This window comes from Excalfactoria chinensis, chromosome 5 (assembly GCF_039878825.1).
Source record: "Excalfactoria chinensis isolate bCotChi1 chromosome 5, bCotChi1.hap2, whole genome shotgun sequence".
Classification (NCBI taxonomy): Eukaryota; Metazoa; Chordata; class Aves; order Galliformes; family Phasianidae; genus Excalfactoria; species Excalfactoria chinensis.
The window spans coordinates 31286039-31304562 of record NC_092829.1 but is presented as its reverse complement, the minus strand read 5'-3'; the positions used below and the strand labels follow the sequence as shown (position 1 = coordinate 31304562).

General features: G+C 43.2%; 1 protein-coding gene across 3 annotated transcripts in view; it reads right to left on the bottom strand.

Moving 5' to 3' along the window:
* Positions 1 to 16562, bottom strand: part of RGS6 (regulator of G protein signaling 6) — a 221703-nt gene extending 205141 nt beyond the window's left edge. The window contains exons 1-2 of one of the 3 annotated variants that reach the window (XM_072336881.1): positions 16377 to 16562; positions 5158 to 5262 (exon numbers count right to left, since the gene is read on the bottom strand). In XM_072336881.1, coding sequence (XP_072192982.1) covers positions 5158 to 5241 — 84 coding nt within the window. In that variant the 5' untranslated portion in view covers positions 5242 to 5262; positions 16377 to 16562. Of the gene's footprint in view, positions 1 to 5157; positions 5263 to 14489; positions 14755 to 16376 lie in introns of those variants that run through there. The other 2 variants (XM_072336879.1, XM_072336880.1) reach the window with 2 other exon arrangements.
* Positions 16563 to 18524: the final 1962 nt, after the last annotated feature.

Below are 18524 nucleotides of genomic sequence, written 5' to 3'. Positions count from 1 at the left end.
CTGCAGTACTATCAACTCAAGCATTTTTATCACAATGTTATGGTTTTTGTGTTGAAGATCCAGTTATAAAACAGAAGCATTTAAGTGAGAATCTCAGATTACACATATATTAAAAAAAAAAAAAAAAAAAAAAAAAAAAATCAAGCTGAAAGACCCAAAAATATAACTCAAGAGATAAAAGAATGACAGAAGTATCCAGCACCTTTTAGTCATTTATATTTTAGGCTAATTCCTAGCAGAGAGGTTGTTTCTCCAATATCTGATGTAAACAGAAGTTCTGCTCTGAAAACAAGCAAATAAATATTTACAAATAACAAAGCCGGTGGCACTTCATGTTGCAAATCTCTCACTAGAACACCATGAAATCTTGAAAGACTCAAGGAATTTGAAGAAGAAAACCTGAAAAAAGATGCAGGCTTCCTTCAATTAGCGATGCATTAAAGTTATGTGCATGGATAGCATCTTATTTTCTTTCACACACAGCAGCTTTTTTTCCTCCTTTGCTGCTAAGTCATCACTTCAACTAACCTCTTATTGTTTCTTCTGCTCCTGATTGTTTGGACAAGATTCTGTTAAGATAGACTTTTGAGTGATATTTAGTGGAATTTAAGAGCAAATAGTAGTCTTGGTGTTCCAACTAGATCCCAATTCTGTTTTTTAATGTAAAAATGCTGATTTTAACAAAAACTTCTTCCTCTTTTCTTTCTGATTTTCAGTTCACACATACATCTCTCTGCCTTGAATTCTACCTTCGCAAGTGCCTCTGCTTCCTTTTCTCTCCCTATTACAACCTTGGACCCATTCTCACAGCAGCACTCCAGATATTCGCTATGCCTGGAATATGGGGAGCTGCCTGGAGAAAAGCCGCTAATGAAAGATTGCTTTCTTTTTTACATAGTTTTTAGTCAGATCTTACATGAGCGTTTATAAAGAGGATAAGGCTGGCAAATACCGAATGTAGCACACAACCCAGATTTTCTTCTGAAAGCATCTTGTGGCAGCTGCAAGTTTGTATTACATTTACTTAGAACAGTAATTGCCTTTGGAAATTAGATTTTCCTGCCTGTTCAAAAGATCAATGATGAGCAACAATAAAATTCAGAAGTTAACTAACTGCTGGCCAGATCAGTATAGCAAAGTTTAGCTGCAGAGATGGAAATGTACCGTCAAATAATCTAGGTCATTTCTTTGATTACAGACTTTGAAATCCCTTGGAGCATACATGATCAGAGTGCCTCTAAATGACTCCAACAACAATGTTTATGAACTCTTCCCCATTTTGTTTTTGCATTTTCATCCTTCTTGTCCACAGGCACTTCTAAATACATTTTCAGTTCCTATTTAGTCAATCAGTGACTTCTCTTACCCTGATTTCAGCAACACAGAAGTGTTTCCATCATCTTTTCTCCAAGATGATTCTATCTACCAACGTGGTTTTTGGTCATAATTCACTGTTAGAGTAACCTAAGTAGGTCTAATGCCAAAAGGTGCTCATGAGCAGTTTTCTTTTTGGTACAGTCAGCATGTGAACTTTCAGGTCCTGAAATATTGGAACAATGAGCAAAAGAGCCCCTGGGACAGAATGAACCAGGCTTGTAAACAAGAACAGGAATCAAGGGAGAGGGCTAAATTTCAAGGGATAAGTGATAGATTTTTAAAACAAATTGGTATCTTCTGTTACTGTTTGCTTGGAGTACATCTTTCTCCTCTTACTGGTTTCTCATTCCATCTTTTTATTCCGTGTCTCAGCACCCATAGGATGCTTACAGACTGTACTAGGACAGGGACGTCACTCATTTCTGCATGGGAGCTCTTGTGCATGAAGGCTACCTGCTCCCTTGGAAAGAATATTAATGTGCTTCTTTATAAGTTTTACCTACCAGTCCTCCAGTAGTAACCACAAACACAACACCATCACTACTTCCAGATGTGACTAGACCAAAAAAAAACAAACTCTGACTTAACTCACATAGCAGTGCTTAAGCAGTAACACACCCTTACTTTCACTGGATAACAATATGCCACACAAAAAGATAAAAGACAGCAGGCCCCTACAGTACAACAGTGCTATCCATAACATTCCATTAGCAGCCTGGGGCTCAGCACTATGTACTGAGACATACAGAAAGATGAGAGATAGCCCAAATCATAAGACCAGGATACAGCTTATTTAACTATAAATGTCTACACACAACATAACCACCCACCTGCTAGGTGTCAGATATCCATTAAAATCAGTGGGTGCCTACTCAATACAGCTCACATAGTTTAGGATACAGCTCATCTTAACAAGCAGAGGGTGAGGTGAATCATACCCCAAACACTACTTATACTAATGAGTGCACCTACATTATGCAATTTACACACAGATGTCTTCCAAAACAGCAGGGCAACATGGAGCATTTTGGATTCAAAAATAACACACCTCACAATTTCATAAATACCATCCCCCAAAAGGTTAACCCTGAAGGTAAAGGAAAATAAGACATGTCTCACTGAGACCATCTGCTCAAGCAATCAAAGTAGTTAGAGTCAGTTTGCTTGCAGAAGTCCATAGAGAACATCACAAACAAATTGGAATCAAAACAAATTAGTTTATTTTGTTCTGCATGGCCAAAATTCATCTCGCTTAGCTTTATGTATCTAAGTAAAGAGAACAGTCGGTTCTAGGCTTTTCTCCATAAACAAAACAGACTTGTCTCCAAAGGGACATTCACTATCACATAAGGTCTGACGTGTCCTTTAGATACACATGCCTCTCATCAGTGATTATAAACAAAGGCAGGATACCATGAACACTCTGGTGGCTTTTGAGTTTCAAGTAGACCTAACTGAGACTCAGTAAAGATAGCGTGAACTATCTGAGTTTGTACACAAAGGGCTTCTTTCTACTTTAAGTCCTCCAAACAGCTATGACAGCTATGAATGTCAGCTATGGCAAACAATGGAACAGTTGACAGCAGAAATTACTGTGGTCCCGTTACTGAAGACTCTTATTCTTTCTTCTCAGGGGTATCAAAAATAAATTGCACCTTAGGTGTCCTACTACAAGCAGCAAATCTTTTGTTCTTTTATGTATAACTCAACTAACACCAACACTGAACTGCATGGTATGCAGACAGACTGCATTCTGCATTTCAGTAAGTCCAGTGCAGTGTTTTTCTCATTCATTACTGGCAATCAAGTCATCTGAAAGGAAATTAGAAATGAAGAGCTAAACATTCATTTGCAGAGAGGAGAGAGAATCAAAAGAATAAAGTCTTGGCCCGGACTTTGCATATGATTTCTCAATACTAAGATGCATATAATTAACGTGCAATACATAACTAATAACCAACAATAAATTAAACTTAGAAAGACAGCAACCAATAGAAATTAACTGTGTCCAAAACTAATAAAAGCCCTCAAAAACAAACCAACCAAAAACCTTACAGATGTACATGTGCTTAATATAGAATATCACACTATAGAATACCATGCCTCAAGCATTGTTCAAAGAGATAGTAATGTTTTTTGACATACAACTTTATTACAAAGGACTGAAAATATTTCCACCTGAGGAACACCAGCATGCAGAGGTGAATCAAATGGAATGAACACACTCCCCTCCACTGGTATCACAGAACTCATAAGACTAATTCTACAGTGACAATAATGGAACAGTAGTAGGCAAAGAAATGAAGAAATCCTTAAGCAGGAATGCTGTGAGATGAAAAGAAAGTGAGACATATTCAAATAAAAAATAAAAAATAATAATAATAAAAAAATCCATTTCCAGTAATAGATAAGTGTATTTCCTGCAGAAGGACAGCTCTTATGCCCTAATTGTAGATCATGCAACTAAAAAGTTCCTTCCTACCCTAGATCTGCCTCCATCTGCTGGTGTTAGACCTCTTAGTAAACAGGTTTTAGAAGACAATCTGACTAACCAGCTACTGCTGCTTCCAAATTAGCAGTCAAAGTGTGTTCATAACACATTCAAAACAAACAAGCCTACACATTACCCAGAAAATTTTCCCATGTTAACAATTCCAGATCCCAAACCAAATATGCAGCAACCAAACCAAAATCATGGTTATCAAAAAGTAACACTTCAAACAACTTATGCTCTGTATAAAACAAACTATTTTCTCAGAGTATGAAAGTCATCAAGACTGCAGTCACTCAAGCAGAAATCAGTGCAACATACACCCAACATATTTCAGTTATCTACACCTATTTTCCAAGGTGTAGAAATGAGTGAAAAAAATATTTTGTACCCAGGTTTGTATTATATAAGCTAACACTGTAGCTCCAAGTTGCCAGAATGGTAATTTATTTGAGCCACGCAAGAGACATTTTATTTATGTCAGAACCGCACAGCACTTTCTTTCACATGCTTCATATGAAATATTTTGCTGGCTGAATAAAAAATATTTACAAGATTTCATCAAATTACACAGCCCAGATGTCATAGACAATATACAAGCCTAGCCCAGAGGCAAACAATATCTTAGCAAATAGGTTGTTCTCCTTCAGATTTAATACTACTTCCAAAGTAATTCAGAATAAGACATTCCATCACAGTGAAAAAAAGTGTTTGACATCACACACTGGTGTTATTTTACCTTTGCCTGAGTCATTTTTCACTAGCGTTTCTCTTTTAATTTAAGCAATGCAACAGGAAGTAATAACACCTACCTGCAGAGAACCAAACTATAAATTAAGTAACAAAAACTCCACAAAATGAATAACAGAAAAAAAAAACAAACTGTGAGAAGACTGCTGCATGCCAGACATTTCATATGTACTATGATAAAGCTGAGAAGGTACAAAGAATCACTTCAGCTACATTCAGTAGACTCAGACAATACCCAAATAAAATTGCATCATAACTCTTCACAAGAAATGATATCTTCCAAGTTACAAAATTATAAATCCCTGATCAAGTATTTCAAACTAACAAGTATAAAACACTTCCACTGAACAGAATAATACCACCAAGCCTTCAAATGCTATAGTTTACAACACCTACATCCCCCCCAAAATTATCTTGAACGCGTACCCAAACAGACAGGAACACATTTCTGACTTCAGAAAGAGCAGGGTTCCCTCCACAAGCCAAAGGCCAGCTAGGGGTAGGCTTTTGTAAGTAGCTGTAGGTAGCTCCACTCTTACCTTCCTGTAGACAATCATGTTTGGGGAGCTCTCCTCAGGGTCTACAGCTTCTGCACTGCTGGGGTCAGTGGGCGCTTGGGCCATGTTTGCCTTTTGTCACTGAGCCTGTAGGGACAGAAGAATTCAGTGAGCTGCTGTATCAGAAACACTGAGTCACAGCCTGAACCAGTGATTGAGCACCTGGTGGGAAGGCAGGACCAACCCAGGGGAGCTCAGCTGCATGGAGCACAGCTGAGTGACCAGAAGGGTAAGAACCAGGATCCAGCCCTTCCCAGACCTCACTTAAGGGTTGGCAGTAGAGGCAAGAGTATCTTGCTGGTGATCCCTGCCTACTGAAGGCCTTTCAAAGGTACACAGCTTTTCTTCATCTGCTTCTGCATTCACAGCTGCTGCATTTGAGCTTGTTCTCACTTGCTGCAGCCTAGGATTGTGCCACCCTGCTACCATTGCCATACTTTCCATCATGTTATAGCATTACAGCTGCAGGAAACATGGCGAGGACAGGTGACAGTCTCCCACACAGATGGACAAGGACAGTACTGGGGAAAAAGTTCTGGACAACAGGCTGGGGCAAGGTGAGGTCATGAGGGCTGAGCAGAGGGCCCCTAAAAGATCGGTGGAACAGCAACAATATCATGTCTCAGCCATCAACACATGCCAGGGTAAGGGCAAAGTGGAGACTGCTCCCCTCTCCTCATCATACAACAAGCAAATAGCAGCAAGAAGCAGGTCAGCCACCAGTTGTAACACACCTTAGCCTCACTCAACTGTCCTCTAAATACATGAGGAAAGTGTTGTTTCATCTCCTCCAGATCATGCCAAGCTCCAGACAAAAACATTAGGGTTGTTTTTTTTAAAGTAAGATCATGGTGCAGGGAGGACTCTGAATTCTAGTTCAAAAGCTATTTTTTTATATGGGCAGAAATGCACATACGTGCACATACTGATTTAAATTCAATACTCCAGTTCTAACTTCGATCAAACTATATATAATCGCCTTTTAAACATGTTCAGGCCACTTTAGAGGTTATTTTAAAGTTCCTTGATATCCTTTAAACATTAAAGTTTTTCTAAATCATACTCAACTCCCATTCTATTCTTTCAAGAGTCACAAGCCTTTCACTGTTGTGCCAGACCATGAGCTAAAAACAAAATGGACTAAACCCTCCAAACATAATGACTAGATTAAAATAATAATAATAATAATAATAAATAGCACAGTGAAGTTTTCAAGCATTTTAAAATTATGGCACTTTGAATGATGTACACTGCCGTCGTTTTTCACAGTGCCTTTAGTCTTGATTTCAAGGTGCTAAACAAGTGGGATCTATGTATCATCAGTCAATTTAATGAAGCAGAAGCATAGCAGAGATTTTATGCAGCTTCCCAAAGGCAATGACAAGCTGAAGCAGAATTGAGAGCATACATCACATCACCCAAGTTCCAGCTTCCTTTGCAGTATGTGAAGATCATCTTCACTCCTTACATTGCGTCTGAGATCGTATTCGCATAGTTCAAAAGGAAACAACTGGAATTCACTTTCAATTGAGTAATGCTCTTTAAAGAATAATTTTACATTTTCTGGTCAAAAAGCCCTCTGCAGCATTATTTAGCAGTGCTTCACTCTTTGCACTATTCACACTGAATGTCCACACTTACAAATCATGATTCTGTTATTAGACTGTCAGCTGACTTCATCTTTTTGGGTACTTCAGTATTTCCCACCACAGCACATCTACCCCGATGCCATGAAACAACAACAAAATCTCACAGAACACACAGCACACTCTGTTCACAGTGACATCAAGGGAACTATTAACTACTTGTGAATACCTACAAAAAGTATTCAACACAAATGAACCTGTTGTCAGAAGACAGAAATTTGGGAAAGATCCTCCCACCAGCACCAAGCTTCTCCTGTTGGCTCCTGTTTACTCAGTTCATTTCTTACTGTAACCCAATGTTGTGTGAGAAATGACAAGGTGTCCTTCCTTGGTTGCCAAGTCCAGCTCAGTAGCAACTATGATGTTATTGCAGAAGATGTCCACTCACATTATGCAGAAAGATAGAGAGGCAAATTTTGTGTGAGCTTCATATGCAGGAAAACACCAACTGATTTTTATTTCTGAGTTGTAACAGATAATCCAAATAAGCCAGGAGAACATTTAGATAGGCACATTCCTTTAGGGTTGTTACCTTCCAATGAAAATTAATGTTCGCTAGGAACTTCATTTAAGTCCAGTTTTATTTATGTGTACTTGGCAGAAGTAAAACCCGTCACTTGTACTGTTTTGGTATTTGGACTATTTTCCTGTCTGCATCTCCATCTATACATTTTTAAAAAGCAGTACTAAAGATAGGATGACCACGAGAACTGCAGAGAGCTTTGAGCTATTCTCCTCTGGATTGCCCTTCCACATCCAGCCAACACAGGTGATGACTCCACTGAGAATATCTGCAGCCACCTGATGGCCTCAGAGCAGCCTGCCAGTGCTTTCATTACAGCCCCAGGAGGGCACACACTATCATCCAAACAACATCAAGTCTGGAAACACTAGTTTGCTCAAGGGAGTACCTATGGACTCCAGAAGTCAGAAAGAACAAAACACCCACTCAGTCTTAATGATGATCCCAGTGAGAGCAGGTGTCTCTCCCCTACCCCCTCTGCCTTCCAGGCAGAATTTTAAAATACTTTTTGGCCCACAGCTGTAAAATGCTTTGCTGATAAGGGCTACCGTGCAGTAACACATTAAAAAATAAGCAAATCCCCTAATTGCAGCATGAAAGCATTACGTGACTGATTTTTCAAGGAATACTATCAAAATCTATGTTTTACACTACATTTTCCTCATTGTCGGTCTAACATACTCCAGAGAGAGAAATAGCTTAAAAAAAATAAAAAATTAAATTTCTTCCCTCTGAGCCTTTGTAAGTAAATGTTTGCAGTGCATCAACCGGAAGATAATCCAGCTCCTTTCTTACACAGATATTTCTGTTATGCAGGGCTGAAAAGGGTGAGAACAGACATTTATTTAAAAAAGAAAAAAAGGAAGGAAGGAAGAAAGAAAGAAAGAAAACTGCACTGGCATAGTCTCCAGATCCTTGCCAATTATTACCTGAAGATCACTGTCAGCATCTCACTCCTAAAGGCAGTTTACCACATTACCAGCAGCACATGTCTTCAAAGAAAATATATATATATATATATATATATATATATTTAGAAAGAACCTAACAATCCATGAAGTCTAGCTCTTAAATTAAAAAGATGCTATTCTCCCACAGCTATTTTCCTGGCAATAACCACGCCTGCAGTAATCCAGACTCTGTGGCAACAGAAGTGATAACACTTGAAAACTAGTTGTGCTAACAGTTCTCTGTAACACACAGAGAGCAAAGCAGTAGCCTGTAACTGTGGGGATAAGATGGCCTATGAAACCTTAAACTAAAACTTCCTAAGTAAATAAGGGCTGAGGCACAAATGGTAAAAAGAGAGGATGTGTTTGGCTCTTGTTGATATTTTTTATTTTGTACTATGACTCTATTTCCTGAGAAACACAACCATATTGGACTAGAACTGAACCACGGATGAGTTTCATCTCCCTCTTGTCTGATCTGGCTTCTCCAACTGCCCACAAATCCAGAAGTTGTAAAGAGATGTGCCTCCTACACATCACAAAGGAATCCATGAACTCCTTTTAAATGACTTGGCTTTTTTTTTTCCCCTCCCCACAGCTCATTTCTAGAGTTTCTATACAATAACAAAATTTCAAAGTTGCCAGCCTCTGTGTTTTAAGGCTCAAATATTGCCAGATAGATAGAAGCTTAGCAGTAAATTAAGAGCTTCCTATTTATTCTCTAAACTACCCTGACTACTGCAAACAAGGTGGCTGTAAGAAAACTCTTACAGGCAACAAGAACTCCCATGCATCACAGAAATTAATCCATCAAGGAGTCCTTATTGACTCTGGGTTTTAGAGATAATTGAGTCAGAAAGAGAAGAAATACAAAGCTGAAGAACTTCCACAAGAGCGACTATTTCTTGAATTTATCATCAGTGTTTAACAAACCAATACAGGGTCGTAGACTGACCTCGCATTTTAATAAATTATTTGTGAACTTCATAGGCAAAAATGGCAGTTGCAAAACATTTCTTGCACATCTGAGATAAAACGAGATAGTTTGCCTGAATAATATGCTCATATTTAATCTTGTAAAACAAAATCTACTACATTAATCACCATATAAATGTACACCGGTGCTGCTCAGCTGAAATGTAAGTTGAGGTAACAGCAAGTGGAAATGACCTTCGTGCTCTGTAATTAAAATATTTCAAGGACAGCTTATAATTATTTTGTAGTACTTATGTCACAACAAAAGAGCTTTGGAGCTTTAACATGCAACTAGAGAATAAAAATAATTTCATGTCATTAACATCCAGCTAATTTAGAATCACTCAGGTTGGAAAAGACCTTAAGATCATCGAGTCCAACTATGACCTAACCATACTACCCTAACAACTCACTGTTAAATCATGTCTAGTCACTGTATGACTAGTAAAACAACTTTCCAAGAAGAAACCAATACAACTAACACAAGAGGCACTGCCACAGATTGCCAGAGAGGTGGTGGAAGCCCCATCCCTGGAGACATTCAAGGTCAAGCTAGATTAGGCCCTGAGCATCCTGAAATAGCTGGAGGTATCCTTGTTCACTGCAGGAGAATTGGGCTAGATGACGTTTAATCGTCACTTCCAACTCAAAAGACTCTATGAATAATTTGAACCAAAAAGAGCCAGGAAGACAGAAGGTGAGGTCAGGACTCTGCTATCCTCACCAGCACCTTTACTGGCAAGGAGTGGGAATTGCTGCTGCTGCTCACTGCCCTGCAGACCACCTCACCCAACAGAGCAAGGCTTTGTAAGTGGCTTCCCCTCCCAAAATAGGCGTTCAGGAGGACCCAAGTGAAACATGGACTGGGGATTCCTATGCAGGGAGCCACACCACAGAATCACAGTATGTGCTGAGCCAAAAGGGACACACAGTCCAGCTCCTGGCTCCACACAGCATCACCCAACATTGAAATCCTTGTCTAAGAGCACAGTCCAAATGCTTCTTAAACTCCTGCAGGCCCAGAGCATGACTTCTGCCCTGGAAGCCTGTGCCTGGGCTCCACCAGAGCCAGCAGTGACAGACTGAAGGGCCTTGTGCCCCTCTGAGTGCCACAGCACTGCTGCCCTGACTGGAGGGGCAGCCAAGGGGGTCTGCCCCTGGTCCATGAAGTCCAGTTCTCCCTTCAGTAACTGTTTTGTACATTCATCTATAGGTGAACAGTTACTCTGAAAATAATTTCCCAGTGGAAGATCATTCCCAGACTTTCTGCCCCTCTTTCCAAGCGCTGAGTGCTGAAGTATCATCAGCAATAGTCATTCTGTTGCTGTTTTTAAGGAACAATGAATAAACACTTCCAGCAACTGCACTTAATGTTTGATTTTGGGGCCAAACGATTTCCTCTTTGTTTATGAGTAAGCAATTTGTTTGATACTGGGAACCATCTCCAGCCCTGCAATAGGCAGAAAGAAAGCTGGTGCACACCTGACAGTGCAGGAGGGAAGGGCACTGTTCCAGACTGCTCCCTTTATGGGATCCTGACAGAGGTCAGAACTGCCGATTTCTAATGCTTTGACATCTCCTGAAGGTGAAGTCTCCTTCCACATATGTGATTACTTGTTTCCTGCAAAAAGCTTGCCACAAAACATACTGTGAGTATGTTTATATTTCCATGCAGTACTAGGGCAGGGAGCAAGCCCCAGGCTCCTGACCACCTGCACTGCTTAGCTGCTCCCTTGCTCTCAGGCTTCCCTTTGGAGAGCCCCATGCCAGTATCTGGGCATGGAGGTGGTCAAGCAGCTCTCTCCCATCACCACCCTAGCTATTGTATGGAGGACCCTACATGAGCTTAGGCTGTCTGCTTCTTACCCATCCCTCCAGCAGTTTCCAAAACAAATTCTGCAGCTTCACTCACCCTGACACCACATCCCAAGTCACCTGGTGCATAACCTTGTCCTGGTGGACTGCAAAACTCTCTCATGTTTTTCTAAAAATTTACTAAAAAGAGACAAAAAACAACACATGATATGATCGTGTCTTCAGGTCACAGAGATACTGCCTGGTGGCCAGAAAAAGCTCCCCAGGCAATAGAGTGCATTGCAGGCACTCCAAGCCACTTGGCCTCCCACACGCCAACAGGTCGCACTTTTAAACTCAGCCCACTGCATAGCATAACACAGGCAGCTATTTTCTGTACATACTCCTCACCAATCACTTGCTGTTCCCAGTTATGTATGTCCTTCAATAGAAGGACTACATGTTCAAGGTGTCACATTAGCCACAGACGGCCCGTCTCATATACCTGTCAGAAGATCACCATCCTTCTTGATAAACCACAGGAGATGATTGTTTTCCTCACTTCTCCCCAGGCAGTTATGCCCCATTTGGATTCCACATATTTCTAAAGCTTCAGATACTTCTAAGTATTTAGAATGCTGAAAATACTGTCTACAACTGGATATAACATCCAGGGACAGAAGTCAATATAAATTAACTTTCTCAGCATCTGCCACTGACTAGGTCACACATTTCCTGACATCTAATTAGCTCCATACATGCTAAATACACACTACCTGTTTTCTGATCTGCCCACCCAAACTGCGCTATAAGAATTGCCGACTTAAAAGGAAGACACTTCCCATTTTCAGAGCTTTCTTTCTTTTGATAGACAGATACACAAGAAGAGCCAGACAACCAAAAGGAAAAGTGCAAAGCAGAAGGGCGGCACTGAATATTGGCACATGAACTGTTTGTTAACAAGGCAAACGCTTCTCTTCACGGAATTAATTGTTAAAATTGGCACCTATGTACCAAGTCTATTTTTGATTTAATGGGTCAGGAAAAATTGGCTCCAGTACATCCACCTTCCTTCCAAAGAATTCAGAACAAAATGCAGTACCCACCTATCATCACTTTACCTTTCAATAAAACACTGCTGTGAGCACAAGGGCTCTTAGAAAGGCTCTGAGCCAACTTGCTGTTACCAAGGATAGCTACAGAGAATGTAACAGCAAATACATGCTGAATACTTAACTGAAATTAGTGTCAGCAATGTATGAACTTAGAAATGCAAAGAGATAGATGTAGCCCAACTTTGAACTTCATCTGAATTGGTGATCCCAAACAACTGCAGTATTTATACAGTCTATGAGGAGCAACTGCAAAGGAAAGAGCTGAAGCTGTGTTTTGTTGTTTAGCAACAATACCAACGTTTTGGCTAAAATCATTCCCTGGGGAAAACGAGGTGACTAACTACTGCAGTAACACACCCTTCTCCAATTGTAATCCCTTCTTGAAAAAACAACTGCCTTAGATCAGTTAAGGCATGCAAAGAAGCTGGTCCATCAAATACACTGTCTCAAAGTGCCTTCTACTTCACACATCACAGAAAGAAAACATTGCAAATGCAGTAAGCTGCTCCTTGGGGGAAGGAGGAACGGACTGCATTTTCTAGTTTGCGCTGTATCTAACAAGTTGAAAAGAGCAGAATAAATTTATTTTAAAAGAAAACAATGAGAAATGCAAGTTAATGGATGCTCTAATATGGACTGACATGAAAACCAAACACTAAAATTAAAAACTTAGGCTCCAGAACCTGTTGGATACCCAGTTCAGAATCTCTCCATGTAAACACCCTGTGCCAAATGGAGTTTGCTAAAATTAAACTCCCTTCAAGTAGTCTAATGCTAGTTGGTGTAACAACCAATTCATCCCTGCACTGATCAGTGACCGTACAATCTCGTTTGAAACACCCCAAAGTGCTGAGAGCTCTTGCTGGTTGATCATTCTCAAGAGGATGGGAAACTGCAGTTCCCTGCAATCACATAAAATGGGAAATCTGCTACCCAAAAGCACAGGTGCTCTTGAAGATGTGGTACCATGCAACAGCTCTGGTTGCATTCCATGTACTTGAAGGACATTATGCAATAAACAGCTGGGCAGTGAAATCACAGTATATCTCAGCAACTTACAGCCTTCACAGATGCAAATTAAGTCCAAATCATTTCAGTAATTGCAATGTAAAAGGCATCTGAGGCACTTCTGAATTAGCCAGCTCCAGTTCACACACCCACACAGTTCAGCATAGCCTACAAATCCCACTGCAGTTCTTAGTCTACCCTGAACTCCACAGTGTCATAACCAGAGTACTGTAAATAGCAATATATGCTACGTGCATTACAAATACTAATATGCTTCACTATACTACTGTTACATTATAATGGTCCTGTGAAGACAGCTCCTTTAATTGAGCCTCTAAGCATCTATACTGGACTGCAGTTACACTAGTGAAGGGATGATCTATAACCAGTTGCTCATCTGTGCCAGAAACAAATACTATTTTCATGAACTAAATCACAATGAACTTTAGAGATTTCCCCACATTCACGTAACAGAGGATGGAGCAATAAATTCAACAGAGAAACCCTGGCTTTCCAGCCATTAGTATTCATTTGCTCAGCACACAACCCCCACAGAACAGTAGGTATGTATTAATCAATCCAAGGAGTTTTTAACTACCCTGTGAATCTTTCACCACCAATGCCAGCTGCTGTAAGTACAGTGGATGACAGAACACTCCTTTCCACTGGGATGGCATTTGCAACTCTCCTTAAGATTCCTGGCAGAAAAATAAAATAAGAAATAAAGCACCAATTTCTCCTCACTGCCAAGCTGCTTCACGGTCCCAGCATGAAGCCCCACATACAACACCTCTTCAAGGGCACAACCTGGGAAGTTCTCTGACTGAACACATTCACTGTACAGAAAGTTAAAAGATTAAGGGTAAATCCAGAGACCTGCCGACTAAGTATTAGAGACTTAGGAACATAGTAACTTAGTTCAGAATATAAATACCAACATTTAACTCTTTGTAAGTTCTCAAAGATACAAAGAGGAAATTTTGCAGCCCGAGGAAATCAGATGTGTGACTCAATAGGAACAGTGTGCCTGACTTGTCCAGGTGCTTCTGCAACCCCCAGGAGAGGTCCACTACCAGCAGCAGGCACCTCAGTGCTTCTGAAACACACCCAGCCAGCTTCTTCCTAGTGTGCAGATGGCAGCAAGCATTCAGGGTTCAAAGTACTACTTCATCTTCAGCAGCAGCACAGAGACCTGATACCTAGCTCACAGTTTTTTCGACAACAGCTCAAAGACTGACGCAAAAAAACACCTTCCCAAATAAGCATAATAATCCCACAGCACCCGAGTTTTCTTTATACTTACAACAGCGTGGTATGAATTCTCATACTAAGGCAGTGATGAACAGCCAGAGAAAAGTCCCATGGGGAACCAGGAGCGTGTCAGTTATGAGAGCTGGATGGATTGTTTGTCCTCTGAAGCACCCCGGAGCTGCTCGGTGACGTGAACCTGTCTGCTCACACAATCTGCCCTCTACAGCGCCGAAGTGTGTTTGCAGAAATGCCACTTCAACGTCAGGCACGGAGCACGCAGAGCGCTGTAGCTGCTCGTAAGGGCAGAAGTGCTCTCCCGTGGCGCTGGGCATGGGAGGGGCAGCTCGCCCTCCTCCTACAGCCGCTTTGCAACTGCAGGGGTTGTTTGAGAAATCAAAGGTATTTCAAGCTAGAGCCTTTGAGTTCAACATCCCTCATTCTTGAAAAGCTGGAGGCTCACAATGTTACAGGGAGAGCAAAGCTGTCCAGAAACAACTCTGCATTCCGTGAGGAAACACAAGCCACAGCACATCCAGGAGTTTCCCCACAGACTAACAAGCAGCATTAAGGCGCTGCAGCTATTTGCTCACCCTACTACTCCATGCACAGCAGCTTCTTTTCTTCTCCTGCTGTCTGCTGGTTTGCTGCAGTCTGCTGGGATAGGGCTGCCCTCTCCTCCCTGATTGCAGCTGCTCACGGAGACAGGACAGACCCCGGCACTCCCTGCTTCATGAATGTTAACCAACGCAGTTATCCCAGGAACAAGCAGTGCTCTGCTCACCAGCGTTACACCGGGGGGCTTTTCCAGATCACTTCAACACCACTTAGCTAGGAAGCTATTAGTGCCTAAAAAGGACACTCCTCTTGCTCTCATCCTCAAGTGTTATTTTGGCTAAAACAGGTGTACCTGCACTCCCTGCATCACCAGCACCACCAGGAAGAAATGAAGGCAGGCAGCACCAATCACCGCATGCAGCTTCTTGCTGTGCCTCTCCTTACAAGGGTTGGGCAGTAGGAGGAAGCCAGAAAACTTGGTCAAGGAGACTGAACATCAATCCCTACAACATTTATTGCTGATAAACATCTGTGTGAGATGCGCAGCCAGTAACTGTTCCTCCTACACTTGTTTCTGATCTCCAATACAGTTTAAAATGTAAAAAGTAAATAGCGGCTATTTAGAAGCCACACTTGCAGGAAAGGAATGGGAACATTTGCCATTAAGCATCCTATTAGTCAGGTTGCTGGAAAAAGGAGCAGCTCATCTAAAAATAAGTCAATATTGGCTGCATCTAAGCAGTTTCTTCAGCTACTTACACACACATGCGAGCAGCAAGTGCAAATTGTTCTGTGCTCGTAGCCCAGGTCCATAACCACAAGCCAACACCTGACCTCTATTCAAGCAGATTTACAAGGCAGCCGAGTGAAAGTGCTCACAATCAGCCACCGTGGAAGTAGCACCAATGGCGCGCCTCGGCAAGCTCCAATACCACGGAAGTATCACGCGGCCGTGGGACGCTTCCCTGGAACTGATGCTTGTGGATATGCCCTGCGGCTGTGGGAAACCTGCATTTCCTTCAGAAGAATCTACAGTTCCCTTAGGGAACACCCGAAGCTGGCTGCTGGCCCTATAGCCTAACCCGCCGCGCTCGCATTGCGCGGCTGAGCGGCGATGCTCGTAGTGCCGCGGGGACGAAGGTTCCTGGCGCTCCGCTCCGCCACGCGACCCGCCGCAGCGCCGCTGGGAACGAAGCTCTACTGCACGAGCGCGGCACTTCCCAAGTTCCCCACGGGGCACCGGCTCCCCTCCCCAAGCCCTGCCCTGCCCGACTCGCCGCACGGCCCCGTCCTTCCCAGCGGGACGCCCAGCAGCACCGCGACACCGCAGCTCGCCCGGAGACAGCCTCACTCCACCTGCCCCGACCCTCCGCCGCCCCATTACCGTAGCAACCGCGCCGCCCTTCCGCCCCTCGCGCCTCCTCAGGGGCGGCGGTGAGCCGAGGCCATGGCGCAGCCTGCTCGGGGGGCTCTTCCTCCGCGCCTCTTCTCGGATGCCCCTTCTCAGGCCGGCAAAGCAGACAGCGACGGGCACACCGCGCCTGCCGCCCGCCCCTCGCTCCCGCCGGGCGGGGCGGGCCGGGGCCGGGCGGGGCGGCGGGGGCGGACCCGGCCCCGTAGCGGTTGCAGCGCCCGCTGCGGGCGGACCCGGCCGCTCCTGCCCTCCCGGCCCCGCCCTGCACCTCGGAGCGTAGAGCCGGGCCTGGGTCTCCCTCCCGGGAGCGAGAGGAAAGTTCGTCCCCGGCGTCCTGAAGGGGCAGGCAGAGCCCGAGAGGAGCCGCGTTCCGCAGTCCCACTAAAGGCAGATCAATAACGGGCGGTCCCGATGCCTCGGGCTGGTTAAGGGCACCTCGAGGACCGTGAGGCGGAAAGTCTGCACCTGGTGCAGCTGTGGCTGAGCCCTCGTTCTTACAGTCCCACCTCCAGATGCCCAAAGATTCTGCAAAGTTTGTCCACTGGTGGGTTGGAGAAAAGAGCTCTGCCTTGAACACCTTTAGCACGGACTTTACACTTCACTGTCAGCATCACTTGCATCTGGTTGCGTTCATGACCACACAGGGTTTGATTTTACATTTCAGTCATCTTGCAGTGTCGCTCATGTGCTGCACTGTACAATTGACTACAGCTCTCCTGCTCTCCTTGAACACTCATGCTGCCCAGCAGCAGCCTGGGGCTGCTGGCACCAGCACCCTGAACACCTCTCAGCTTCAACAAAGCTGCTCTGAATTACACAGCTCTGGTAGGCAAACTTGTCCCCATGGGCAGAAACCATCGCTGTTGGCTGCAGTGAGCATCCATGTATTGACTCAATGTACAAAGGTGCTTGCATCTTTCCTGCGGGTATGCTTCACCAGTTCCTCCATTGGAAAGGAATCTTGTTCCCTTCCTTTTCCCCAGGAAGGAGAGCTAAGCCCCCTTTGCTCAGAAGAAACCCCAGTGCCAGGCACTTCCCCTGCAGGTCCCTCCCCTCCACGTGTTGTCAGAAAGGCACTGCAGGGCATGGTGCACTAGCTCCCTGACCCTTACAGAACATTGTGGGGTGCTGGCTTAATGTTATTCACACTAAAAGCAGCACAGCTAGGTTTTCGTTTACACTTACATTTACTCTGAAAAATGACATCACTTTTACCTTATCACAGAGACTGATTTAAATAACCAAACACATCTTTCTATAAAGCTGTTGTACCTCCTGCTCAAACCTGCAGCAGCAGCAAACTCCTGAAGCACTTACGATACCCCATTAAGCACTCCTTACCCTTCTTGTTGCAGACCCTTCCACCCCAGCAGTGCAGGAGCGAGTTCCAGCCCCTCGTGGCTGTGACGCTGGGTTTACCCCCACTTGTGCTTCCCAGTGCTGTCCTGCTCACTGCTGTGCTTGAGTTCTTCTGAGGTTGGGCTGATGCTATCCTTCACAGAACTGTTGGTCCAATAACTAAGCTTTACCCTGTGGCACTTCCTCCAAAAATAGTAATTAAGTGTTAATTATAAGAAAAAAAATGGAGCAGGTGGCTCAGGCCACAGATCTGGGGCTGTTTCCCATGGGCAAAGAGGTGGAGTCATGCCACTCTCTGGTTGAGCGAGTGAGGAAAGCAAAGAGATTTTCAGAGTTGCTTCAGGTAGGTTCTATTTTTCATCAAATGTTTAACAGTGACCCAGTTTTACTATGGCTTTCAGTGCATTGGTTTTTCTTATCTCCTGTGTCTTAGCCTACATCATTAGAACAACAGAGAGGTAGGCTTTACAGACACCGCTGCAGCACTCTAAGACCTTAGCTGGTGCTTTAATTCCTCTCTTCTATTTTGTTTCAGGCAGCTGCTATGGCACAGTTTCTTTGTAGTTTTTAGGAGGCTTTAACCTATCTTTTTTGTCTCATACTGTGGATGTTTTTAAAATGTCAGTTCAAAGATCTTTGCTTATTTCATGGTACAGTTTCAAGTACCAGACCGCAGCAGTAGTCTTGAATTCCTCTGCTTTTTTAGAGAAAGATCTTTTACTTTGTAAATATTCAATTAACTTAATCAAATTGATGCCA